Source organism: Gigantopelta aegis, chromosome 6, assembly GCF_016097555.1.
Source record: "Gigantopelta aegis isolate Gae_Host chromosome 6, Gae_host_genome, whole genome shotgun sequence".
NCBI lineage: Eukaryota > Metazoa > Mollusca > Gastropoda > Neomphalida > Peltospiridae > Gigantopelta > Gigantopelta aegis.
The window spans coordinates 62,253,796-62,278,758 of NC_054704.1; the positions used below are offsets into that span (position 1 = coordinate 62,253,796).

At 33.4% G+C, this 24,963-nt stretch overlaps 1 protein-coding gene across 2 annotated transcripts; it reads right to left on the reverse strand.

Annotated features, from left to right (window-relative positions):
- Positions 1 to 24,749, reverse strand: LOC121375115 (histone H4 transcription factor-like). Of its 2 annotated transcripts, XM_041502360.1 has the most exons (11): positions 24,634 to 24,696; positions 23,712 to 23,874; positions 17,933 to 18,133; positions 14,829 to 15,055; positions 13,819 to 13,924; positions 12,798 to 12,950; positions 7,219 to 7,296; positions 6,180 to 6,300; positions 3,670 to 3,808; positions 2,721 to 2,845; positions 1 to 2,280 (listed from the first exon to the last, which is right to left on the reverse strand). In XM_041502360.1, exons 3-11 carry the CDS (start codon positions 18,111 to 18,113, stop codon positions 1,911 to 1,913), a joined length of 1,500 nt encoding a protein of 499 aa, XP_041358294.1. In that variant the 5' UTR covers positions 18,114 to 18,133; positions 23,712 to 23,874; positions 24,634 to 24,696; the 3' UTR covers positions 1 to 1,910. The 2 variants fall into 2 exon arrangements, with proteins under 2 accessions (XP_041358294.1, XP_041358293.1); XM_041502359.1 differs by lacking the exon at positions 23,712 to 23,874 and having other exon boundaries at positions 24,634 to 24,749.
- Between the last annotated feature and the right edge of the window lie 214 nt (positions 24,750 to 24,963).

Consider the following 24,963-nt stretch of genomic DNA (forward strand, 5'->3'; position numbering starts at 1 on the left):
TAAAGAAATTGAACCTTTTATTCAAATATAAACAACATTCTTACAATACAACCCAGAAGAAAAAATGAGAATACTTCAATAGAAAATAAACACAACAAAAAACCTAGATTACATGTATCTTGAAGCTGAAAGATTTGTTTTTGAATACTCATTTGATAATCAATAAATGTGAATGCAACATGAAAATAGTGCTGTTCCAATGTTTTTATAAATCAGTAACTCAGGTCACTGCCAATGTCAACAAGTCCTGCTGTAAAGTTGATAATAAATTTAGAGTGTATCTCTGGTGTTAAATCAATGACCTTCAAAGAGCTCAACTGTTTTTTCATCACGTCATGTCTACCACATCTGCAACAGTGACATTGAAATCTATTTGTTCGAAGATTACCGATGCATCTTACTGCTTTTTGAAGAAAATATTTTAATATAAACAAATTCAACATTTACAGAGTACAAAGTCAAAATGATGGTGTGGGAATTGACTGTCGAACGTAGCTATTGATTTGATTTTATCATCAAAACTGGCAAGAGTCAACAACATTTAGTACTTGAAGAAATAAATATAAATATCGGGAAAAGTTGTACTTAACTTTCCTTTAATGGTGTATGCCAGAGTATATACCAAGAAAAATGCTTTCCTTACAAATACTGTGAAACATTAATATTAAAAGGACTTCAAAGATATTATTATTTAATATATTTCCTTGAAATATTAAAGTAGCTAAATTAAAACAAAAATTGTAGCTACCTTGCAAAACATTCCAGAGACTTGAATGTCACATCTGCGTAAATTGATTCAGTGAATAAAATAAGTCCTGATTAATCTAGCTTAAAAGCACAGATCCGTTCCATTCCGTGAAAATGGAAACCAAGTTTAATTCATCTACAAACCTGTAACACATGGTTATAACAGAGAGAAATTAAAGTCTGTGTTGTTTAAACAGGGAAATGACATGTAAAAATAACTAGTTTGTCTCAATAATCATTACTTCTCGGATTAACGTGAGTTTTCAGAATTATAAATGCATTTTGGGGTATTACAAAAACCTAGACGACCACAACCATTTTAGGCGTACAGAAATTAATATTCTAAACAATAAAATGTAAGTACTTCTAATTTACATTATTAAAAACGGCTTTAATAGTGAAAAACATGCTGCAGTGTTTTAGAACTAGGGTCTGTGACTTTAAAAAAAAATTAATTAAAAAAATATTAAAGGGACTATCCTGAGTTTTCGGCCCTAACAAAACTTCTGTTTGTTCACCCTACAAAATAAACATACAATCTGCTTTTTCCTGTTATCTTTTTAACAGTTATCTTAACATGTTTTAAATATAAAGAATTATAAAAATAAATACATTTGTAATTATCTTTGGCCAAATTATTTAAAATTTCATTTGGGCATAGGAAAAAATCATAAATTTGTATGTACAAAATTATTTTAGACAAAAAATATTGAGATACTACAAAACATATCAACATCCAGAAATACAGTGCTTATTATAGAGATATTCATATTCTAAGCAAAAAATGTTAGTAAATTGTAATTTTAATGATGTAAAAATATTTTACTTTCCGAAAACATTTTTTAACGGACTACAAATTCAGGATAGACCCTTTAATAAATGTTTACTTTTTTAACGTTCTAGACGCAACTACAATTTAAGGTTCATTGATTGTGAAAACTTAATATTGTAGTTAAATGCAAAAGTTGATGCCATCGTTACCGATGCTGCTGGAAAATGAATACCTATATTTCGTTTTCTGACTCTAGTCAAGATGAGACAATTGGTAACTGGTTAATTTAGCTCTAGGCAGTTTATAAGTTATATTTATGGGACTTTAGAATTCCGAATTAAAATGAAACAAGAGTAACTGACACGCTGAGTCAGTAAGATTTCACTGGTTATTACAGAGGTCCTTCAAAATCGGTGACAGTTATGTTTGAAGTAGACTTCATCAAGGTGGATTCTGAAATAGAAATCACAGGTCCCATGAGACTCTGTCCATTGAGAGCAACATCACCCAGCATCTCCAGATTGCAAGATGGGTTAAACTGGTTTGATGACGCACCATCATCCACGAACATAGAATTTTCACCACTAACTGCCATGTTCATCTCCGAATTCAAGGACTCCTCTAGGTGTGATGACTGCCGGCTATCTGTTTCCATAACAACATGTTGTTGGTTGTCAGAGTTCAGAATTTGTTCGGTGACTTCAATGCTTTCATATCTAATTGTCTGAAGACGCCAAAGACCATCGGAGTGTAGTTTATATCTGAATAACATATAAACAAATACACATCAGCATACTGGATAGCTGCAGTTAGTTTTTCAGGCTTTCTCAAAACTAAGCAATAAAAACAGTAACAGTTTATAAATGAAACAATGAAATAAAGTTAATTATTAAATTTGAAACAAATATGCACCAATTTAGTAAATTCTCAAAAGTATTTTACATTTTCTCATAGCACATACAAGCAAGATGATTTATTTATGATCAGAATGAAGATGTGTCTGAGAACATAGAACGTTATGGGGTTTCAAAGGCCATGACTGCCTTTAAATACCTCCAATAAAGAAAAATGTCTATTTTACAAACCAAAAAGAATGTCATACATAAATATGATTTAACTGTGTATGAAATATGTGGTCTTGTTATACTGAACATTTAATAATACTTGTTCTCGACTGAATGAATACAGTTGAAACACTTACCGGAACCTAGAATGTCCTGAAGGCCATTTGAATTTGTGCTTTTTTTTCAAGTGTTTTGACAGTAGATATCCACGAGTGAACTTTTTCTGACAGAGGTGACAGCAATATTTCCGAGCATTTCCAACCTAAAATAGAAAACAACAAAAGCTTCATTATTAGCATATTATATATCTTATTAGCAGTGAGATATAGAGAATACTACATGAGTGTATCTACCATACTTATAGAATGTACAACACACATTTTCCTCTACATTTAGTTGGAAATGATCTTAGACTAGTAGTTGTAAAGGAATTACAGTTACCAATGCAATTTTTCTAGACAACTCTAGTAAACTTCACCTCTCCTTAGGCCCAAAACCAGGACATAACATTGACGAAATTCGACATAAATGTAGTATTCTATTTCTTACACATACTCAAAAGTAAAACTTATTTATGGTACTGTGTGGCAGTTACTTATACATCACACAGGTAATCAATTTTAGGTTATCTTTCACAGTAACAGAACAATCAATTTCAGCCGTCCTTATGTTACTGGATGGTATGGTTGTGGGGACCAGTCACAAGTCTCAAAAGTGATCATAATATGTTACAGACAAAATTGATTGACAACGTGTCATCTTTTAATGTGTGTGCAAGAAAATAAGATGACAAGAAAGACTTTATTCAGTATAAGTACTCCGTACCAAAATACACATGCAAGAGATCAAATCGCTGTGTTTTTAGTTCTTAACATCATGTACATGGTAATGACACCTTGACAAATTTTGAAGGGTTAATCGTAGATGGCACTAAATTTGACAGAAATAATTGATGGTAATAAATCTGTGAGAGTCAGTACTGACCAATTTTTTTTATTATTCAACCATCTGACACACACTATACATCTTGCAGGCCTGCTAAAACTACAAATCAAGAAATAAACGTTTTAAACGAGTACAATAAACCTCATGTATTTTCTTCATGTGGTTTGCAATGGTCCAGTAGTTGCGTGCCTCAAAGGTGCATCCCTCGATGTGGCACGAGTACGCAGGCTGGCCGCTATGACTCTCCATGTGACGGCGCAGGTCAGCGGACGACTTGCAGCTGGAACAGTCAACAGTGACAACATCATTCTACTAGCTCCAATAGTAACGCACATGAAAATAACCAAACACAAAACAAAAACAAGATGAGATTGCAGGGTGAGATATTGCACCATGTATTAGAAATATATAGGTATATGATGGGAGTAATCAACAGTCATATCACCACAGGTATCAGAAATGTATAGGTATATGATGGGAGTAATCAACAGTCATGTCACCACAGGTATCAGAAATGTATAGGTATATGATGGGAGTAATCAACAGTCATATCACCACAGGTATCAGAAATGTATAGGTATATGATGGGAGTAATCAACAGTCATGTCACCACAGGTATCAGAAATGTATAGGTATATGATGGGAGTAATCAAGTCATTTCACCACAGGTATCAGAAATGTATAGGTATATGATGGGAGTAATCAACAGTCATATCACCACAGGTATCAGAAATGTATAGGTATATGATGGGAGTAATCAACAGTCATATCACCACAGGTATCAGAAATGTATAGGTATATGATGGGAGTAATCAACAGTCATATCACCACAGGTATCAGAAATGTATAGGTATATGATGGGAGTAATCAACAGTCATGTCACCACAGGTATCAGAAATGTATAGGTATATGATGGGAGTAATCAAGTCATGTCACCACAGGTATCAGAAATGTATAGGTATATGATGGGAGTAATCAAGTCATATCACCACAGGTATCAGAAATGTATAGGTATATGATGGGAGTAATCAAGTCATTTCACCACAGGTATCAGAAATGTATAGGTATATGATGGAGTAATCAACAGTCATATCACCACATTTATCAGAAATGTATAGGTATATGATGGGAGTAATCAACAGTCATATCACCACATTTATCAGAAATGTATAGGTATATGATGGGAGTAATCAACAGTCATGTCACCACAGGTATCAGAAATGTATAGGTATATGATGGAGTAATCAAGTCATATCACCACAGGTATCAGAAATGTATAGGTATATGATGGGAGTAATCAAGTCATGTCACCACAGGTATCAGAAATGTATAGGTATATGATGGGAGTAATCAAGTCATGTCACCACAGGTATCAGAAATGTATAGGTATATGATGGGAGTAATCAACAGTCATATCACCACAGGTATCAGAAATGTATAGGTATATGATGGGAGTAATCAAGTCATATCACCACAGGTATCAGAAATATATAGGTATATGATGGGAGTAATCAACAGTCATGTCACCACAGGTATCAGAAATATATAGGTATATGGAGTAATCAAGTCATATCACCACAGGTATCAGAAATGTATAGGTATATGATGGGAGTAATCAAGTCATATCACCACAGGTATCAGAAATATATAGGTATATGATGGGAGTAATCAACAGTCATGTCACCACAGGTATCAGAAATATATAGGTATATGGAGTAATCAAGTCATATCACCACAGGTATCAGAAATATATAGGTATATGATGGGAGTAATCAACAGTCATATCACCACATTTATCAGAAATGTATAGGTATATGATGGGAGTAATCAACAGTCATATCACCACATTTATCAGAAATGTATAGGTATATGATGGAGTAATCAACAATCATATTACCACAGGTATCAGAAATGTACAGGTATAATCAACAGTCATATCACCACATGTATCAGAAACGTATAGGTATATGATGGGAGTAATCAACAGTCACATGTTTTTTAAAACTTGAACCAATGATGTCACATTTATCAACAACTGAAGAAATAATGCTTCCTGGTCTGTTTACAGGACTACGTCCAAAATAAACTAGATTTTATGAAGTCATTTTTATCATTTCTTTTTCCATAATAAAAAGTCAATTTTCTCCAATACCATAATCAAGAAGTCAGAGACAGGAATTACTGGACATGTAACAAGAATGGAGTGTGTTCATCATGTTATACGTAGTGCGTCAAAAATGGGATCTATTTAAAAGCATGTTTTGGCAAATGAAGTCAGCATCTGAGAGCATCAGAGAGCAATAGAGTATTACATACAGCAATAAACCAACAAATTAAGTAAATAATATTTATTGTATTGCTTTTCTGTTACACATTTATTTTACTCTTTGTCCAGCTGTGCACAACTACTGATTACTCTAGGATACAAGTTAATCACATATGTTGATATAATTATGATTAGATACATAATCCTCTATGTAGTACAAGGTACAGATACAGCAGTGCTGGATGTTAGCAATTTTCTCTGTTGCATACATTTTTCATGATGCAACTTCAAAAAGTGGGAAGATTTGTTATCACCTGATATATTTAAAACATGTGCCCGTCTGTCAGCTAGACAAGGATAAAGAAAGTTTTCGAGAATCACTTACCGGCGCTCACAGTGTGCACAGCTGAACGGCTTGTCTTCTGTATGTCGATACTTGATGTGTGAACGAAGACTAGAGGGCGCTGGACACGTCATGTCACAGAACGGACATTTGTAGTGGTTCACTGAAACAAGTACCAGCACCATTTTACACACTTTCTTATTCTCACTATTGTAGAACATCATAACTGAGAAATTTCTTTACATTTTTTACTTTCCAACCTCAATAGCTCTAAGACATTAGCCCGAGGTCAAAATTGAAACATTTACGGATATCAAATAGACAATAACACCCACAAATCTAAAAACTCCATATGGTTATATTAAATAGACAATAATAACACCTATGAATCTAAAAACTCCATATGGTTACATTAAATATACAATAATAACACCCATGAATCTAAACCTCCATATGGTTACATCAAATAGACAATAACAACACCTACAAATCTAAAAACTCCATATGGTTACATCTAATAGACAATAATACCCACAAATCTAAAAAATCCATATGGTTACATCAAATAGACAATAATATCCATAAATGTAAAAAAATCCATATGGTTACATCAAATAGACAATAATATCCATAAAAGTAAAAAAATCCATATGGTTACATCAAATAGACAATAACACCCACAAATGTAAAAACTCCAAATGGTTACATCAAATAGACAATAACACCCACAAATGTAAAAACTCCAAATGGTTACATCAAACAGACAATAACACCCACAAATGTAAAAACTCCATATGGTTATGTCCATTACAAACTGAAGCATTATCAAATGAATGTCTTGTATTTTTTAAAAGAAATACCTAGCTACAGTCTAACTGTAGACCTGTGAAGTTAATTTGCACGTCCCGCATTTTAATGATGACACTCTCTAATGATGTCACTAACTTATCTATTTGATGTCTGATAACACACAGCAAAATCTGGTAATGACAGTTAAAAAACAAACTGTTATCATATGTACTACTTTATTATCAGATTTATCACCAAATTCAACTTCCAGTTGTATCAAACAGCATTTTACCATGATGTCTCATGTGGTCTCGAAGAAGTCGTTCTGTAGCAAATCTTTTGTTGCAGTGTGAACATTGGTAGCAATGCACTGTAATTAGAAATATAATCTTTTGTTGCAGTGTGAACATGGTAACAATGCACTGTAAATATAAATATAACTTATATAATCTTCTGTTGCGATGTAAACATTGGTAGCAATACACTGTAATCATAATTATAATCTGTTGCAGTGTGAACATTGGTAGCAATGCACTGTAATCATGAATATAATATTCTGTTGCAGTGTGAACATTGGTAGCAATGCACTGTAATCATGAATATAATATTCTGTTGCAGTGTGAACATTGGTAGCAATGCACTGTAATCATGAATATAATATTCTGTTGCAGTGTGAACATTGGTAGCAATGCACTGTAATCATGAATATAATCTTGTCTTGTAGTGTTAATACTGGTAGCAATGCACTGTAATCATGAATATAATATTCTGTTGCATTGTGAACATTGGTAGCAATGCACTGTAATCATGAATATAATATTCTGTTGCAGTGTGAACATTGGTAGCAATGCACTGCACTGTAATCATGCAAATATAATATTATTCTGTTGCAGTGTTGAACACTTGGTAGCAATGCACTGTAATCATGAATATAATATTCTGTTGCATTGTGAACATTGGTAGCAAATGCACTGTAATCATGCAAATATAATATTCTGTTGCAGTGTGAACATTGGTAGCAATGCATGCACTGTAATCATGCAAATATAAATATAATCTGTTGCAGTGTGAACATTGGTAGCAATGCACTGTAATCATGAATATAATATTCTGTTGCAGTGTGAACATTGGTAGCAATGCACTGTAATCATGAATATAATATTCTGTTGCATTGTGAACATTGGTAGCAATGCACTGTAATGCACTGTAATCATGTAATATAATATAATTTCTGTTGCAGTGTGAACATTGGTAGCAATGCACTGTAATCATGAATATAATATTCTGTTGCAGTGTGGTAAATGCATTGGTAGCAGCAATGCACTGTAATCATGAATATAATATTCTGTTGCAGTGTGAACATTGGTAGCAAATGCACTGTAATCATGAATATAATATTCTGTTGCAGTGTGAACATTGGTAGCAAATGCACTGTAATCATGAATATAATATTCTGTTGCAGTGTGAACATTGGTAGCAAATGCACTGTAATCATGAATATAATATTCTGTTGCAGTGTGAACATTGGTAGCAAATGCACTGTAATCATGAATATAATATTCTGTTGCAGTGTGAACATTGGTAGCAAATGCACTGTAATCATGAATATAATATTCTGTTGCAGTGTGAACATTGGTAGCAATGCACTGTAATCATGAATATAATATTCTGTTGCAGTGTGAACATTGGTAGCAATGCACTGTAATCATGAATATAATATTCTGTTGCAGTGTGAACATTGGTAGCAATGCACTGTAATCATGAATATAATATTCTGTTGCAGTGTGAACATTGGTAGCAATGCACTGTAATCTGTAATCATAAATATAATATTATTCTGTTGCAGTGTGAACATTGGTAGCAATGCACTGTAATCATGAATATAATATTCTGTTGCAGTGTGAACATTGGTAGCAATGCACTGTAATCATGAATATAATATTCTGTTGCAGTGTGAACATCTTGTAGCAATGAACTGTAATAGTGTTGCAGTGTGAACATTGGTAGCAATGCACTGTAATCATGAATATAATATTCTGTTGCAGTGTGAACATTGGTAGCAATGCACTGTAATCATAAATATAATATTCTGTTGCAGTGTGAACATTGGTAGCAATGCACTGTAATCATAAATATAATCTTGTCTTGTAGCAATGTTAATATTGGTAGCAATGCACTGTAATCATGAAATATAATATTCTGTGTGCAGTGTGAACATTGGTAGCAATGCACTGTAATCATAAATATAATATTCTGTTGCAGTGTGAACATTGGTAGCAATGCACTGTAATCATAAATATAATATTCTGTTGCAGTGTGAACATTGGTAGCAATGCACTGTAATCATAAATATAATATTCTGTTGCAGTGTGAACATTGGTAGCAATGCACTGTAATCATAAATATAATATTCTGTTGCAGTGTGAACATTGGTAGCAATGCACTGTAATCATAAATATAATATGTCTGTTGCACTGTAATCATGTATAATATTCTGTTGCAAACATTGGTAGCAATGCACTGTAATCATGAATATAATATTCTGTTGCAGTGTGAACATTGGTAGCAATGCACTGTAATCATAAATATAATATTCTGTTGCAGTGTGAACATTGGTAGCAATGCACTGTAATCATGAATATAATATTCTGTTGTGTGAACATTGGTAGCAATGTGTAATCATGAATATAATATTCTGGTAGCAATGCACTGTAATCATGAATATAATATTCTGTTGCAGTGTGAACATTGGTAGCAATGCACTGTAATCATGAATATAATATTCTGTTGCAGTGTGAACATTGGTAGCAATGCACTGTAATCATGAATATAATATTCTGTTGCAGTGTGAACATTGGTAGCAATGCACTGTAATCATGAATATAATATTCTGTTGCAGTGTGAACATTGGTAGCAATGCACTGTAATCATGAATATAATATTCTGTTGCAGTGTGAACATTGGTAGCAATGCACTGTAATCATGAATATAATATTCTGTTGCAGTGTGAACATTGGTAGCAATGCACTGTAATCATAAATATAATATTCTGTTGCAGTGTGAACATTGGTAGCAATGAACTGTAATCATAAATATAATATTCTGTTGCAGTGTGAACATTGGTAGCAATGCACTGTAATCATAAATATAATATTCTGTTGCATTGTGAACATTGGTAGCAATGCACTGTAATCATGAATATAATATTCTGTTGCAAACACTGGTAGCAATGCACTGTAATCATAAATATAATATTCTGTTGCAGTGTGAACATTGGTAGCAATGCACTGTAATCATAAATATAATATTCTGTTGCAGTGTGAACATTGGTAGCAATGCACTGTAATCATGTAATCTGTTGCATTGTGAACATTGGTAGCAATGCACTGTAATCATAAATATAATCTTCTCTTGCAGTGTGAACATTGGTAGCAATGCACTGTAATCATGAATATAATATTCTGTTGCAGTGTGAACATTGGTAGCAATGCACTGTAATCATAAATATAATATTCTGTTGCAGTGTGAACATTGGTAGCAATGCACTGTAATCATAAATATAATATTCTGTTGCAGTGTGAACATTGGTAGCAATGCACTGTAATCATAAATATAATATTCTGTTGCAATGTGAACATTGGTAGCAATGCACTGTAATCATAAATATAATATTCTGTTGCAGTGTGAACATTGGTAGCAATGCACTGTAATCATAAATATAATCTTGTCTTGTAGTGTTAATACTGGTAGCAATGCACTGTAATCATGAATATAATATTCTGTTGCAGTGTGAACATTGGTAGCAATGCACTGTAATCATGAATATAATATTCTGTTGCAATGTGAACATTGGTAGCAATGAACTGTAATCATGAATATAATATTCTGTTGCAATGTGAACATTGGTAGCAATGCACTGTAATCATGAATATAATATTCTGTTGCAGTGTGAACATTGGTAGCAATGCACTGTAATCATGAATATAATATTCTGTTGCAGTGTGAACATTGGTAGCAATGCACTGTAATCATGAATATAATATTCTGTTGCAGTGTGAACATTGGTAGCAATGCACTGTAATCATGAATATAATATTCTGTTGCAATGTGAACATTGGTAGCAATGCACTGTAATCATAAATATAATATTCTGTTGCATTGTGAACATTGGTAGCAATGCACTGTAATCATGAATATAATATTCTGTTGCAATGTGAACATTGGTAGCAATGAACTGTAATCATAAATATAATATTCTGTTGCATTGTGAACATTGGTAGCAATGAACTGTAATCATAAATATAATATTCTGTTGCATTGTGAACATTGGTAGCAATGCACTGTAATCATAAATATAATATTCTGTTGCATTGTGAACATTGGTAGCAATGCACTGTAATCATAAATATAATCTTGTCTTGTAGTGTTAATACTGGTAGCAATGCACTGTAATCATGAATATAATATTCTGTTGCAGTGTGAACATTGGTAGCAATGCACTGTAATCATAAATATAATATTCTGTTGCATTGTGAACATTGGTAGCAATGCACTGTAATCATAAATATAATCTTGTCTTGTAGTGTTAATACTGGTAGCAATGCACTGTAATCATGAATATAATATTCTGTTGCAATGTGAACATTGGTAGCAATGCACTGTAATCATAAATATAATATTCTGTTGCATTGTGAACATTGGTAGCAATGCACTGTAATCATAAATATAATCTTGTCTTGTAGTGTTAATACTGGTAGCAATGCACTGTAATCATAAATATAATATTCTGTTGCATTGTGAACATTGGTAGCAATGCACTGTAATCATAAATATAATCTTGTCTTGTAGTGTTAATACTGGTAGCAATGTACTGTAACAACAAATGAAATCAAGTATGAGGAGATTTTAAAAAAACAAACATCAAATGACCGTGGCTTTACCTTTGGGTCATTATAGAACATGATGTGTGCAGTTGAAAGAGTTACCTGATGAACAACATGCACACGGGTTTAATTTATCACCCGTATGTGTTGTAGATCACAGTGTACTAACACCTCTGTGGGTCACAATCTTACTTCTAGTGACAAACATGTAACATACAAGCTAACGTGATTGGTCAACGTATTGGAGTTAACATAATTCACTGAGACATGGTTTTTACACTTAGAGAAATTCCACAACTTTTCCAGAACATTTTAAGATGTTTCCAGGACACAAAACATGCTATGAAAGCATTTATTCCAGAATGTGTGACTCCATTACTGGTTATGCACTCATATGAGCAGTTTCATAATCAGCTATAACAGATCAATATAAATCGCATTTCTTCACTTTCTCCAACTTTCAACAACATTACTGTTATGTGTCAATTTTAATACAAACTGTCACTTTTTAGCATCTTGTACAAGGGATTCTTGGGAATTAATGTTTTTTCGAATTTCAGATATAAAACAATGCACTGCCCCCAACACTTTTAAAACCTATAGAACCATTTTAAACCTATTTCAAAATGATCTTGTCGTTAGGTTACAATCATGATGTGCAATTGAAAAATACTCTGATGAATACTCATACTAAATATCAAAGCCATACATTTTAAGTATATAAAAGACAATCAGAGAAACATTAAATAACACTTTTTAGAGGCAATATTGACACTGATACATATATTGAGACCAGATAATTGGTTCAGTGTTCAGAGTAAAGGGGTTGTTGGTTTTCTTTCCTTAATTTTTAGTGTTAAAAGTTGGTATCATAAATCACAAGATGGACATATCTGAATTAGAAAAAATTGAAGGTTTATGCCAGTTCAGTTTTCAAGTTTCATTGTAGACAGATTTAAAATCATGATGAAATTCTTTAAGGACTTACATGATGTTTCCTTCTGTCGTTTGAGATGATCAAAGAGTTTGGTGCGGTTTGAGAAGAGCCCGCCACAAGTTGGACATGCAACCACTTTCTCCTGGGTGTGACTCCTGATATGTTCCCGCAGTTTGTACTTGTTCTTGAACTGGCTATCACATCCTAAAATATAAAGTAACATCAAACATAATACAGTTGAAAATATTAAAAGCAAACAATATTGTAAGTAAATGAACACTGGGTAATTACCAGTGATGAGAATGTGGGTACCGTACACTAAATATGAACACAATAAAGGATTTAGTTAGGAACAATGTCACAATTCACTGTGATGAAAATATAGATATTTTAAAATATTGACTTTGTAAGTCAACCCCATCCTTTGACTTACTATTTAATGTAATACTTAGTGATATACGGTAGATAGCTACTTTTCATATTAAACCCTCATCAGTACATCATGGATCCATGCAGACCCCAGGCATATATGTTTTGTGATATTTTTTATCAGTCATTTTGGGTTTTTTTACCATTATAAGTAGTTGTCACCTCCACACATGCCATCACAAGGACCAAAGATTATTTGATTTTGTACAGACATAGAATCTGGATACCATTTTCAATTGGTATCCGCACAGACTTTAAGCTGAGTGCAGAAAGCAAGATTATCAGTGTCAAAAATGTGAAAATAAGGGGGAAGTGTATAATTCTCACCAGAATAATGTCACAGAATTAAAATATTTTGTACTAGAATATCATTAGTTTTGTTTTGTTACCAAATAAAATAACAATATCAATGTACTCTGAGACAAAAGAAACATGAACAGGAAAATCAGAAAGGCCTGGACTAGTGGTAGGATCCAGGTGGATCTCAGATTTACGGATTAGCAAGTTCTGACAACAGTACTGATGAAGGTTAAGTTTAACTGTCTACAAATATTTAAGTATTTTCAATTAACTATACAATAACTTTAATATGTGAACAGTGTGATAAAGATTACAGGTAGCAATCTGTTTTCTATTACTGTACCTTCCCATGCACACAGACAGCCACCCACGACCTCGTTACCATCGGGAAAACCGTCCACGTGCTGATTCACATGACCATAAAACAGAACTGGGTTGTCGAGAATTACCTGAAACAACATTTTAGAACATATACAAAAATAATGATAGTTGTTCACAGCTGCTAATACGGTATTCCAAAAATACATACATATTGGAATGAAAGACAGTAGAAAAACGTTTAGCATGTTAAAGAGACTGAAGACACGGACAGCTACAATGTATACTCCACATGGTTAAAGAAAACTCTTACTCAGTCTTAATAACATGTTAAAGAGACTGAAAAACATTTAGCATGTTAAAGAGACTGAAGACACGGACAGCTACAATGTATACTCCACATGGTTAAAGAAAAACTCTTACTCAGTCTTAATAACATGTTAAAGAGACTGAAAAACATTTAGCATGTTAAAGAGACTGAAGACACGGACAGCTACAATGTATACTCCACATGGTTAAAGAAAACTCTTAGTAACATGTTAAAGAGACTGAAAACACAGACAACTACAATGTATACTCCACATGGTTAAAGAAAACTCTTAGTAACATGTTAGAGAGACTGAAGACACGAACAGCTACAATGTATACTCAACATGGTTAAATAAAACTCTTAGTAACATGTTAAAGAGACTGAAGACACGGACAGCTACAATGTATACTCCACATGGTTAAAGAAAACTCTTAGTAACATGTTAAAGAGACAGAAAACACGGACAGCTACAATGTATACTCAACATGGTTAAATAAAACTCTTAGTAACATGTTAAAGAGACAGAAAACACGGACAGCTACAATGTATACTCAACATTGTTAAAGAAAACTTTTAGTAACATGTTAAAGAGACTGAAGACACGGACAGCTACAATGTATACTCCACATGGTTAAAGAAAACTCTTAGTAACATGTTAAAGAGACCAAAAAGAAGGACAGCTACAATATATTTGAAACAATGACAGTTGTTATCAGATTTATTACCCCACATTCTTTCCATCCGCATTGCAGACTCTCTGGAAGCTCCGGTATCCAGTTACGACTGTGACAATCCATCAGACATGGCTGGGCATTGCTCTTCGTCATAAGGAGTTCACCGAAACACTTCAATTTAACATGGAATGCGTGGAAGTAGACATGTCGTTCAAAATCGCCATAATTTCCAAGAATCTGACACCCGCATTCACACCATTTGCAGCTGTAACAGTTTGCTGGGGATAATACAAATTGTGGTTAGAAAATAGAAATATTATTCCATGGAAAATAGTGGAATATTTGTTTAATGATCCCACAAGACATTATTAGTGTGCCCTGTATACATGTGTATGTACTTTGGATTAAAGAAAAAAAAAAAAAAAAATCTTATGTGGTTTTGAAAAGGTTATAAAAAACATATCTGGGTTTCAGATGATGTCTAAATTATGCATACTAACATGTTTTTCCATGCCCATGTCAAGCAGTTATTTTAATAAAAATTCAGCTGATTTCACCCTTTCAGCTACTGAATTATATAAATACAAAGGCACACAATGAACGTCAAGGTATTGACTTGTTTATAGTCGAGATACCACATTGATTATTGCCAAACATCCCACTTAGCACCAGTCTCCCAGTTTTGTTTTAGTCGAGATACCACATTTATTAATGCCAAACATCCCACTTAGCACCGTGTCTCCCAGTTTTGTTTCACTGCCACTACAGCTTAAATGTCAATAAACATAGTGCTGTGACTAATTTACATCTAATTTGCAAAGTTATCAAATTCTGAAAGTGTGTGATCTGAGAAACATCACGATTCACATACTTTGATTACACTGGATATGCTAGCTATTATATGATAAATAATATTTACACCACCTTTATATAAATGAAACTTGGGTTGTATACATGTACTAATAATTTGTTTCATTTGAGAAAGATAGAAATAAAAGAGCAGCACAATGTTATCTCATATTAGGGAATCACTTTTAAATTTTTTAAATTCTTTTACAGCTACTTTTGAAACTTTATTAAAATAGTACTTTTACTTTGATTACTTTGTTCACAAAGACGAGTGACCGTGATTTACCCTTTTGAATGACAGACCAAAGAAAGAAATGTTTTATTTAACGACGCACTCAACACATTTTATTTACGGTTATATGGCATCAGAATGACAGACCAGCATCCATACATATCAACTGAATGTTTGAATCTACATTTAACTACATAAAAGATGAGCTGACTTACCCATCATATCAACCTTTTCAAGAGGCAAACTGAGGGGTCAGCCTATTCAGAGTCAGATGAAGGGGGCATCACGGGATGATTAGGAAATGTTTTTGGGGAGGGTCGGGTGGAATACTTTAAATGTTTTATTAAGGAATACTAAAAAAAAACTTTGGCGATTGTATCATCAGAAATAAGTTTCAAACAGCTACATTTGAAGATCCCATATGGGGTAGAGGGAGTGAATTTTTTTAGTTTATGGCATACTTGACACATTTTGTAGATGATGATACAATCAGAAATAAATTTCATGTAACTGCATGTGGAGACATTGTATTAAGTCTAAAGAGTCTAAAGCAGAAAAAGCATTGTTGAACATACCTGAAATAAGCAATAGATTTAATTGTTTAAAAGGTACAATACTAGTATATTATACTAAATAAAGGAATCGGTGCAGCTTTCAATTTCGGGCTACATGTAATATAACATGTTGCTGGGCTATCACACTGCCTACCACTGAAATGTAAAAACATTCCAATAGTATATCAATATATAACTTTTACTTTAGACATATACACCAAATTTAAAATCTGAATGGAATACAAAAATATTCAAACTACTGTAAATCAGAAAATATTAGCGACCTTAAAATTTAGCGAAATCCATATCAGTGACATAAAACTTTAGTGAGGTCGGTATATCATACATTAAAAAAAAAACGTAAGCCAGTTTTTGGTTTTTTACGACTGACTGGTCACAAGAACACTCGACACTTTTTGATGTTATGCAATGTGCACGATTTCCGGTTTGAAATTTAGCCTCAAACATCCATGTGACGCTGTTTGTCTCCAACTTAATTTTAATAAAAACATTGCAGTGTTATACATCTAAATTCATTAGTATTTTTTGCTTTATTTATTTGCATAACCTATAGCCTGTTGTTTGACTGACGAAACAACCACACATAATCAGTCCAATAAAAACGTGTTTTCGGAGTAGTCTATTGTGCGTACAGGGGTCGTAAGTTTTTCCACTGAGACGTACTAGTATTCTTTGCTCTGGTACTGTTCTCACTTTGTCAAATAAAGAAACAATGTTTTAGCGTCAATGACCGTTATACCGTTGTTACCAAGCCCGTAACAATTTGTTTTCATGGATTTGTTTTCTATGACAGAACTAATTTATTTTTAACCACAATTATGTGTCTTTATTGCTAAAAGTTACAAACATTGAAACTATAAGACTGTATTCAAAATACTGACATTTCGTTTTGCTTTGCTGCGACACTGCATCGAAAGTGATAATAGTTTTAATTATTGTGCCACGAACGGTAGTGTACATAGGATATGTGACTTTTTATTTGCCTTGGTTCTGAAATCCAATTTAATTGTTCACAGTTGATTAATTCAAATCGTTATTAAATATGTATACGTTTTAAGACTTGTTTGATTTTTGTTTTAATCCGACTTTAGTTTATATTTAGCGTCATGACATGTTAGCGTTTTTTATGGCTTTGCTAAATTCGCGAATATTTTATGCTCGCCAACATTTTCTGATTTACAGTATTTGGAATTAAATTTTCAGTTGATACTTATAAAATAAGTAATATTTATAAATTTTTAAATAAAGTAGAATCTCGTTGAGTGGAACTCGGAATGGTCGAATACACCACAAAGCTCGAACCAAAAGCGATGTCCCGAGTTACACTTACACAATGTTGACCGAATGGTTCGGTCGAACTACCCGATGGGCCGAACACTTTCTCGAGCACCGACACAGGGTTCGAGCCAACGGAATTCAACTGTAGTTTAAAATTAAATCAATGAAAACATTATGTAAAAAGTTCAATGGTCTATGTGTACATACTATCTAAAACTCACCATTTTCCAGTTCATCTTTGCTGGCACTGTACTGAACAATGTGGGCGGCAATATGCAAGAGGAAATCTTTCACAGTTGACAATACGTTTTTACATTCTTCCCATTCACAAAGAAATGTGTACTCGTCATCCCTAACCACCACAGGCCGATTCACCTTTTTTTTCTTTTCTTTCTCAGTCATACTGCAGATCTAGACAAAATCTAAAAACAATTAAAATATAAGTTATTTCAAGTCTGCATAATATTCAGTTCAATATTTTGGCATGAAAATTTTAAGAACATCTGTTTGCAGATATAGAAGGAATGTTTTATTTAATGACACACTCAACACATTTTCATTTAGTTATATGGCGTCGGACATACATGTATGGTTAAGGACCACACAGATAATGAGAGAAAAAACCTGCTGCCACTGCCACACAATGAACTATTCTTTTCTATTAGTTAGAATATTTTATATAATTTTGAGAGTACTGCTAAAGCAATACATGTCCTACATGACCCAACAATTTTTTGTATCTCATAAATTCAAGGGCCACTGTGAAATAGAGAATAATTAGTTGGATATCTGTTTTACCCTGTGAAGATAAGAATGGGAAATTCTGTGAGGCTTTGCTGAGTGGAATTTCTCATTCGGCCTCAACAGGATAAACCAGATATCCGATATATAATATCCAACGTCATCAACTAGTATTATTTTTATCCTGCAGACCATAAAAATTAAGGGGAAAAGTTATTATTTGTTATTTTAGCCACATTGTACAATGACCCAGAGTGTGATATCACATGAGCTAGTAGCAGGATATGACTGCTCTATAAGTCATCATATTCTGTCAATAGAAACGGTGGTTGCAAGATAAAACTGGGTAAATCACCATGAAAATTAAACTTCATCAGTAACAGTACATGATAAAGCTATATACAAAATTTCACCTCAATATTTTCAGGTATTGCAAAACAAAAGGCCTTCTAAAAAAATAACTCTGGTAAACCAATATTCACATTGCCTAAATTCAAGGGCCATAACTCCGTCAAAAATGCCTTATGACGTCATGAAGCAGTGAACAGTACTTTATTTACGCTATTATCATCTAATTTCTTTATAGCTCATAAAGAGATTGAAATTATATATTTAAAGTAGTTTTTTTCTACAGCATGTAAAGCAAACAAATGAGAGTTCATGAGTAATTTATAATTTCATTGTGTATATTTCATTGTAGGGACAATATCTAGGCCTAACCTGTTTTATGTTGAAACGGTTAATTTCGTCTACCAAGGGGTTGGCAAGTAGGCCTACTGTGTCTAAAATACACAGTTTCCTATATCTGATGCCACAGATCATGTTTCTGCCAGAGGGTAAAACAGGTATGGCGCCATAACCAAATTATAATTTTTTTAACTTAACATTTTGATAAAATTAATGATTCTTATCATTATTGTATGATTTTCTTAACCCTAACCCTAAATGTAATCCATTTTCTTTGTTAGGAAGGCCCCCCCTTACCCCCTGTTGACTGTCACTGCATTCAATTTCATAGCGCCATACCCACTAATTTCTTTCTGGCAGAAACACTGGTGACCTGCTTTTGAATAGGGGTATCAGGTTTCTTCTTGTAGCGTTTATACTAATTACTTACATGTAAGTTTAATATCATAATTGCACTAAAAGGTGATCCAACTAAATGTATATGGCATCAGAGTTAGGATACTATGATACAGTACTTATCGTCCTCTCAGTGAAACTGTCCAGATGGAAAAGACCACAATGCTATTTTTTGTGGTAAATTCCTCACTTATTACAGGAGTACACCTGTAAATATGACATACCTAAACTAATTACATCATGGTGTATGTACATTCCGGGCACAATATTTTTCGCGAACTTCCAATCAGTTACATGCTAAACTGTTACACAAAACAAAGTGACATTCTGAAAGTAACGAAGTATCAAGGAAACGGTTCTTTAAAGAAGAGACAAAGTCAAATATGAGCCTTGTATATTGGAAAGATGCATGCCCAGACCACCACCACATACTGACTATTTAAGACAAGAAAAACGTGATTATTCCTGCTAACTGGGGGCAGCCATTTTGTTTTGTTTTGTTTTAATCGCGTCTGATACTCTAGTTTGATAGGATGTAATGTCAGCTCCCACTAACTCTTGTATGTAGTGTTAACAAACATGTAATTTATGACAAGGCACTTCCATTTGATCAACCTGGCTTGTAAACCAACATAAATGACTTGTTAATATAAGAAACTATTGAACTAAATATATTTCAACAGAATGAAATGAGGGTATAGTATTTTTCTCTCTTAAATGCATACTATTAAGCCTATTGGTAGGCTACATTGAGCAAAAACGACTACCCACAATAACCAAGTAATAATTTTCGTTTCGGGAGGACTACGTAATTGGTCAGTTCTGTGATTTTAGATGGGGAAAGTCTACTTAAGAGTTTTACAGAATTATTTACAGCAATAAAGCATCAAGGCTAATAGTTTCCATTACCATTTTAGGGGTGGCAGGTTAATTCACAATACCCTGTGATGTTAATAATACTGGTACATATTTTTGTGTCTAGACGGCGGTAATTAATTGCCATGTCTGGTTACCTACCAAATATACACCTGCCAATCAGGAATCATAGGAAGAGGCAATCAACTAAGAAAACACTCTGTTTATCATTTCAGTACTAGGTTAATGCATGGACAAAACATGATATAGTTGTTTCCACTTGTTTTGTAGCCACTTTGACAATGGTGATTTATTTTGTATTGAAAAATAATATATTTTTATTGCTGGCTTACTGGGATGAATATCACATCAGAACATTGCGATGCATGCCTATTTCATCATCCCGCAAAAATCAGGTATGTTTGTTTCTTCAGTTCTAAGACTAATTCCTGATGTGACGTATTATGTAACCACCAGGATGGAACAAAATGGCTGTGTCCATTATATAATATAATAGCTGTGACATTTAACTGTTTTATTAATTAAATATAATAATATACTTATTGATATTAAACAACAATGTGAATTATATATATATGCATATTAGTCCAAAAGCCTTGCACAAGCATTCCTTTAAGAATTTGCTAAACTTATAGTATCATCCAGATACACAGTTATTAACATAAAATTGTACGTTCAATAATAGCTTGAGGTAATTCATTAGGTTGCACAAATACAAATTACGTAACTGAACAATCGGTTACCTTTAGAATTAGAAATCATGTGAACACTTCGATTAAATACAAGAATTTGAAATATTACTATTGGGGGTATTTACGTAACAGAATGGGGCAGCTATAGTAGCTATACCTACATATACCTATACATAGTAATAGTGGCACGCAGAGCACTGTCATGCCCATGACGTTATTAATTACCATTACATTATGACAGGGTATAAATGATTAAAACAGGATCCTGGAATAAAATAATATTTTTCTTCAATTTTAGATGCATTATCAGGGCTGGTCATATCCTAAAATTTTCAATTGCCCACTGGGCAAGTAACTATCAAATTTCACTTGCCCACAAACAAGTTAACCCGTCCTAAAACGTAAGCAGTTTAAATTAAAATTAAATTGTACGTGTCCAACAATTTCACATCATACAAAGCACTGTATTACTAATTATGTTTATTTCCTTTAATTTGTAAATGTAAAACAAAAAGAAATTGCTATCGGAATAAAGGAAAATTAGAAATGAGTTATGATTTATTTATTTTTAAACTTGAACACTTTACTTTAGAATGATCATCGAAGATATGCTACTTTGAGTTAATGATTTCATAGTGAATAACATTAATTTTGGTTGGGTTTGGCCCCTGTGTGTGTGTGTTATGACAGACGAGTGTACTAGAGATTTTTGTTTTAAATATTTAAAAAAAGTATACCCCTCTATTTTTCATAATGAATTTTACTTGTATAATGCATGATAATGTATTTATGGATATTTAATTTGCAGGGGGGGTTATATCCTCGTTTCTCCTTAGAAATTCCGGCATTTGGCACTCTTGACACACCGACTCAGTCGGAGACTGCTTTGATCCCGTTACAATTTTTCCTGCACGAGTGCCTACTCACTGTTCTTTAACATTTAGTCAATAAAATTTTAATTGCATGTATATTTAATACATCAACTTAATTGGGAAACAAGTGCGAAAATTTGCAGATGGATAACCTAATATCGTAATATGAAACACTACTACGTTAGTGAAAACTAACTTTAAAAAGAGTCTACTTATTCATTTTAGTAACATTCTAAACATCTTTTTCTCAACTCTTTAACATTTCCGGCAATTTACTTCACGGACACCAACATGAAATACCGTGATTTACGAATAAAGGTCTAATTTCTTAAATGCCTTCAAAAAGGAGGGGCATTTATTCAAAGATGTGAGCCTACTTCCGGTCAAATACGGTACTCGATATATTAATCAGGGGCCACATATACACATACACACTGTACGTGTACAGGGGATGGATGGGAGAAGAAGGGAGGGGTTGGGGTCAGTTATAGTTTTCTTACTTGCACAAACAATTGAAGTTGGTGAACGGCCGTAAAATTTTAAGTGTACAAAAGGGATAAACAGGCAGTTTGTGTTCAGAAATTTTGGTTGCCCGGCAGACGACTGAATTGTAAATTGTGCTAGTCTGACATTTTTTTTACTTGTCTGGGGCGAGCGGATGAGTACTTTTGCCAGCCCTGCATTATACATTGTAATTTGTAGTGTATATTGATGATAACCAATTAATGACATTGATTATCAGCTTTATTCTGTTCTGGTTGAATGAGAATTCTCCATTCTTGCCTCCACAGGATAAAGCCGATACCCTACACATCATCAACTATTCTTGAAGTATCAACATTATAACACATTACATAGTGGGCACAAGTTCGACCCGTATCCCCCTTTCAATGGTTAGTCTTAGAGCCTTTGATATAGAAGGGTACGGGGCAAATTATTTCCATGTAGTGTTTGCCTCAAATGGACGCACTCAGTTTTATTGGTCATCCAATCATTCAAAATAGTTGTTTAAAATTCTATAGTCCATCCCATCCTCCTGCAAAAATGTTTTGATGTATTGTAGCTGAAAAATGTTGAATAGTATTTCCGTAAATATCGTATTCGTGTTTTTGTCGTTAGGTGAATGCAGTTTGGGACGTCGATGGTATCCTGGCGTCATATGTTTTTGATACGATAAGCAAAAAATTAAAATATAATAAAAACAATACTTCGTACATACAATACTACTTTACCTTTCTCAAGTCACATTAGTTTATTGTGAAAAACAGTGATAATTTCCCATGAACACCAAATTTTCCTCCAAAAACACTAGCTGCCAAGTCGTACAGGTGTTTCCGCTATATTTTCACAAACGTCATATGTTTTTGATAGTTTCATAGGCTGTCTATTTTTGTCCTTTTTATGGCAGCGAAGGGTCTATACTCCATGCAATAATTTACATCAAAATCTTCTTTTGAAAATAAAATCATACAATGTTTGTAACTTGTAAAACATATTGAATAATCTTCAGACCTATAGACAGTGTACACTTAAAACATATTTACATTATGTTTTCGTCATAGGCTAATGTCTAATCCTCTTGTTGTACGTATCAACGACACCTAAATTCAGACTGTCACCTTAAGTACTCTGACAGCGATACAGAACTATATTTTCAAAAAATCTAATTCCACCAAACCACCTTTATTTGTAGTAAATGTAAATGCACATGTAAACATGCCCCCACCAGAAATTACCGAAAAGATCTTTGCTGTGAATGACATAAGAGGTAACCCAACCAGCCTTCCTAAATTTTATTGTTCAGTGTAATGATCACGTGGTATATCGTTGAACTTTGGCAGGTCAGATGTCAGTGTTGCAGACGATAACTTTGCAGGGATTTGTGACACCTGGATTTCGCTATGTGAGGCATTTCATTAGTACCAAAATATTGCATTACGAAAAACTGATAACATGCACACTATTTATGGTATTATAATTAAAACATAAAGTTGGCAGCTTGACTTGAAGCATTTTTAATATTGTGCGGTAAAAGACACTTCGTTGTTTATGTTTAGGCTGATAGTGACGTAATATCTCGCGATACATGCAGTTACAAAGAAAGTATCGAAAACATATGTCGATCGAAATTGTATGACGGTACGATATGCTAATACATGATCTATTACTAACCCTAATTTTAAAGCTAAGCCTGAATGAACTGAATGCTGGAATTCGGTAGTCTTGCCAATGTTTTTTGTAAATAATTTCAGTTTTGTTTGATGCAAGTAGAAAAGTAAAAGTGTTTTGCATATAACAAGAAAATACAATTTTTGTGTCCAATTTAGAAATGAATCTGGTCAGAAATAAAGTTGTATGGTAGCCATTTCCATAGCATCATGCATGAAAAAAGGCGTTCCATGTGGGACGGGCTACAGTAGTAAATAAATTTTTTTATTTTTTTTTTAATGTGTATATTATAGTAGAAGTTCTAATGTTTACATTTCAAAGTGAAAGTCAATAAATAAATAACTTTGGCGGGAAGCCGCTGTTAAGCAACTGAGACAGCACCATTAACCACGCCAACAAACCATTCATAATTCAGAGCATTCCCACCTCACTCACTAAGTCATGCATTTTTAACTACGGTATAATATAATACCCTATTCCCTGTCTTACGTTATATGTCTCGTTTAGATATTTAAATATGTATCAACACTGAATATTCTATTTCATCAACATATCCCGTGCCATCATTAATTTTGTAGACCGTTCTTCGTGGTTACCGTGCATTTCGTACCCGATCCCATTCGTCCTTGACAGTTTTGTACCCGCTACCATATTATTCCCTAAAAAATTAATCCCTTGGTAATGCGTTAACTTATTTGAATTGTATATTAGTATTTTTAACTGTTTGTTTTATGACGGTTCAAACTTGCTTACTGTGGACACGGAAATACAAGAATTTATAACAAACAAAATAACAATAACAATAACAATAACAATAAT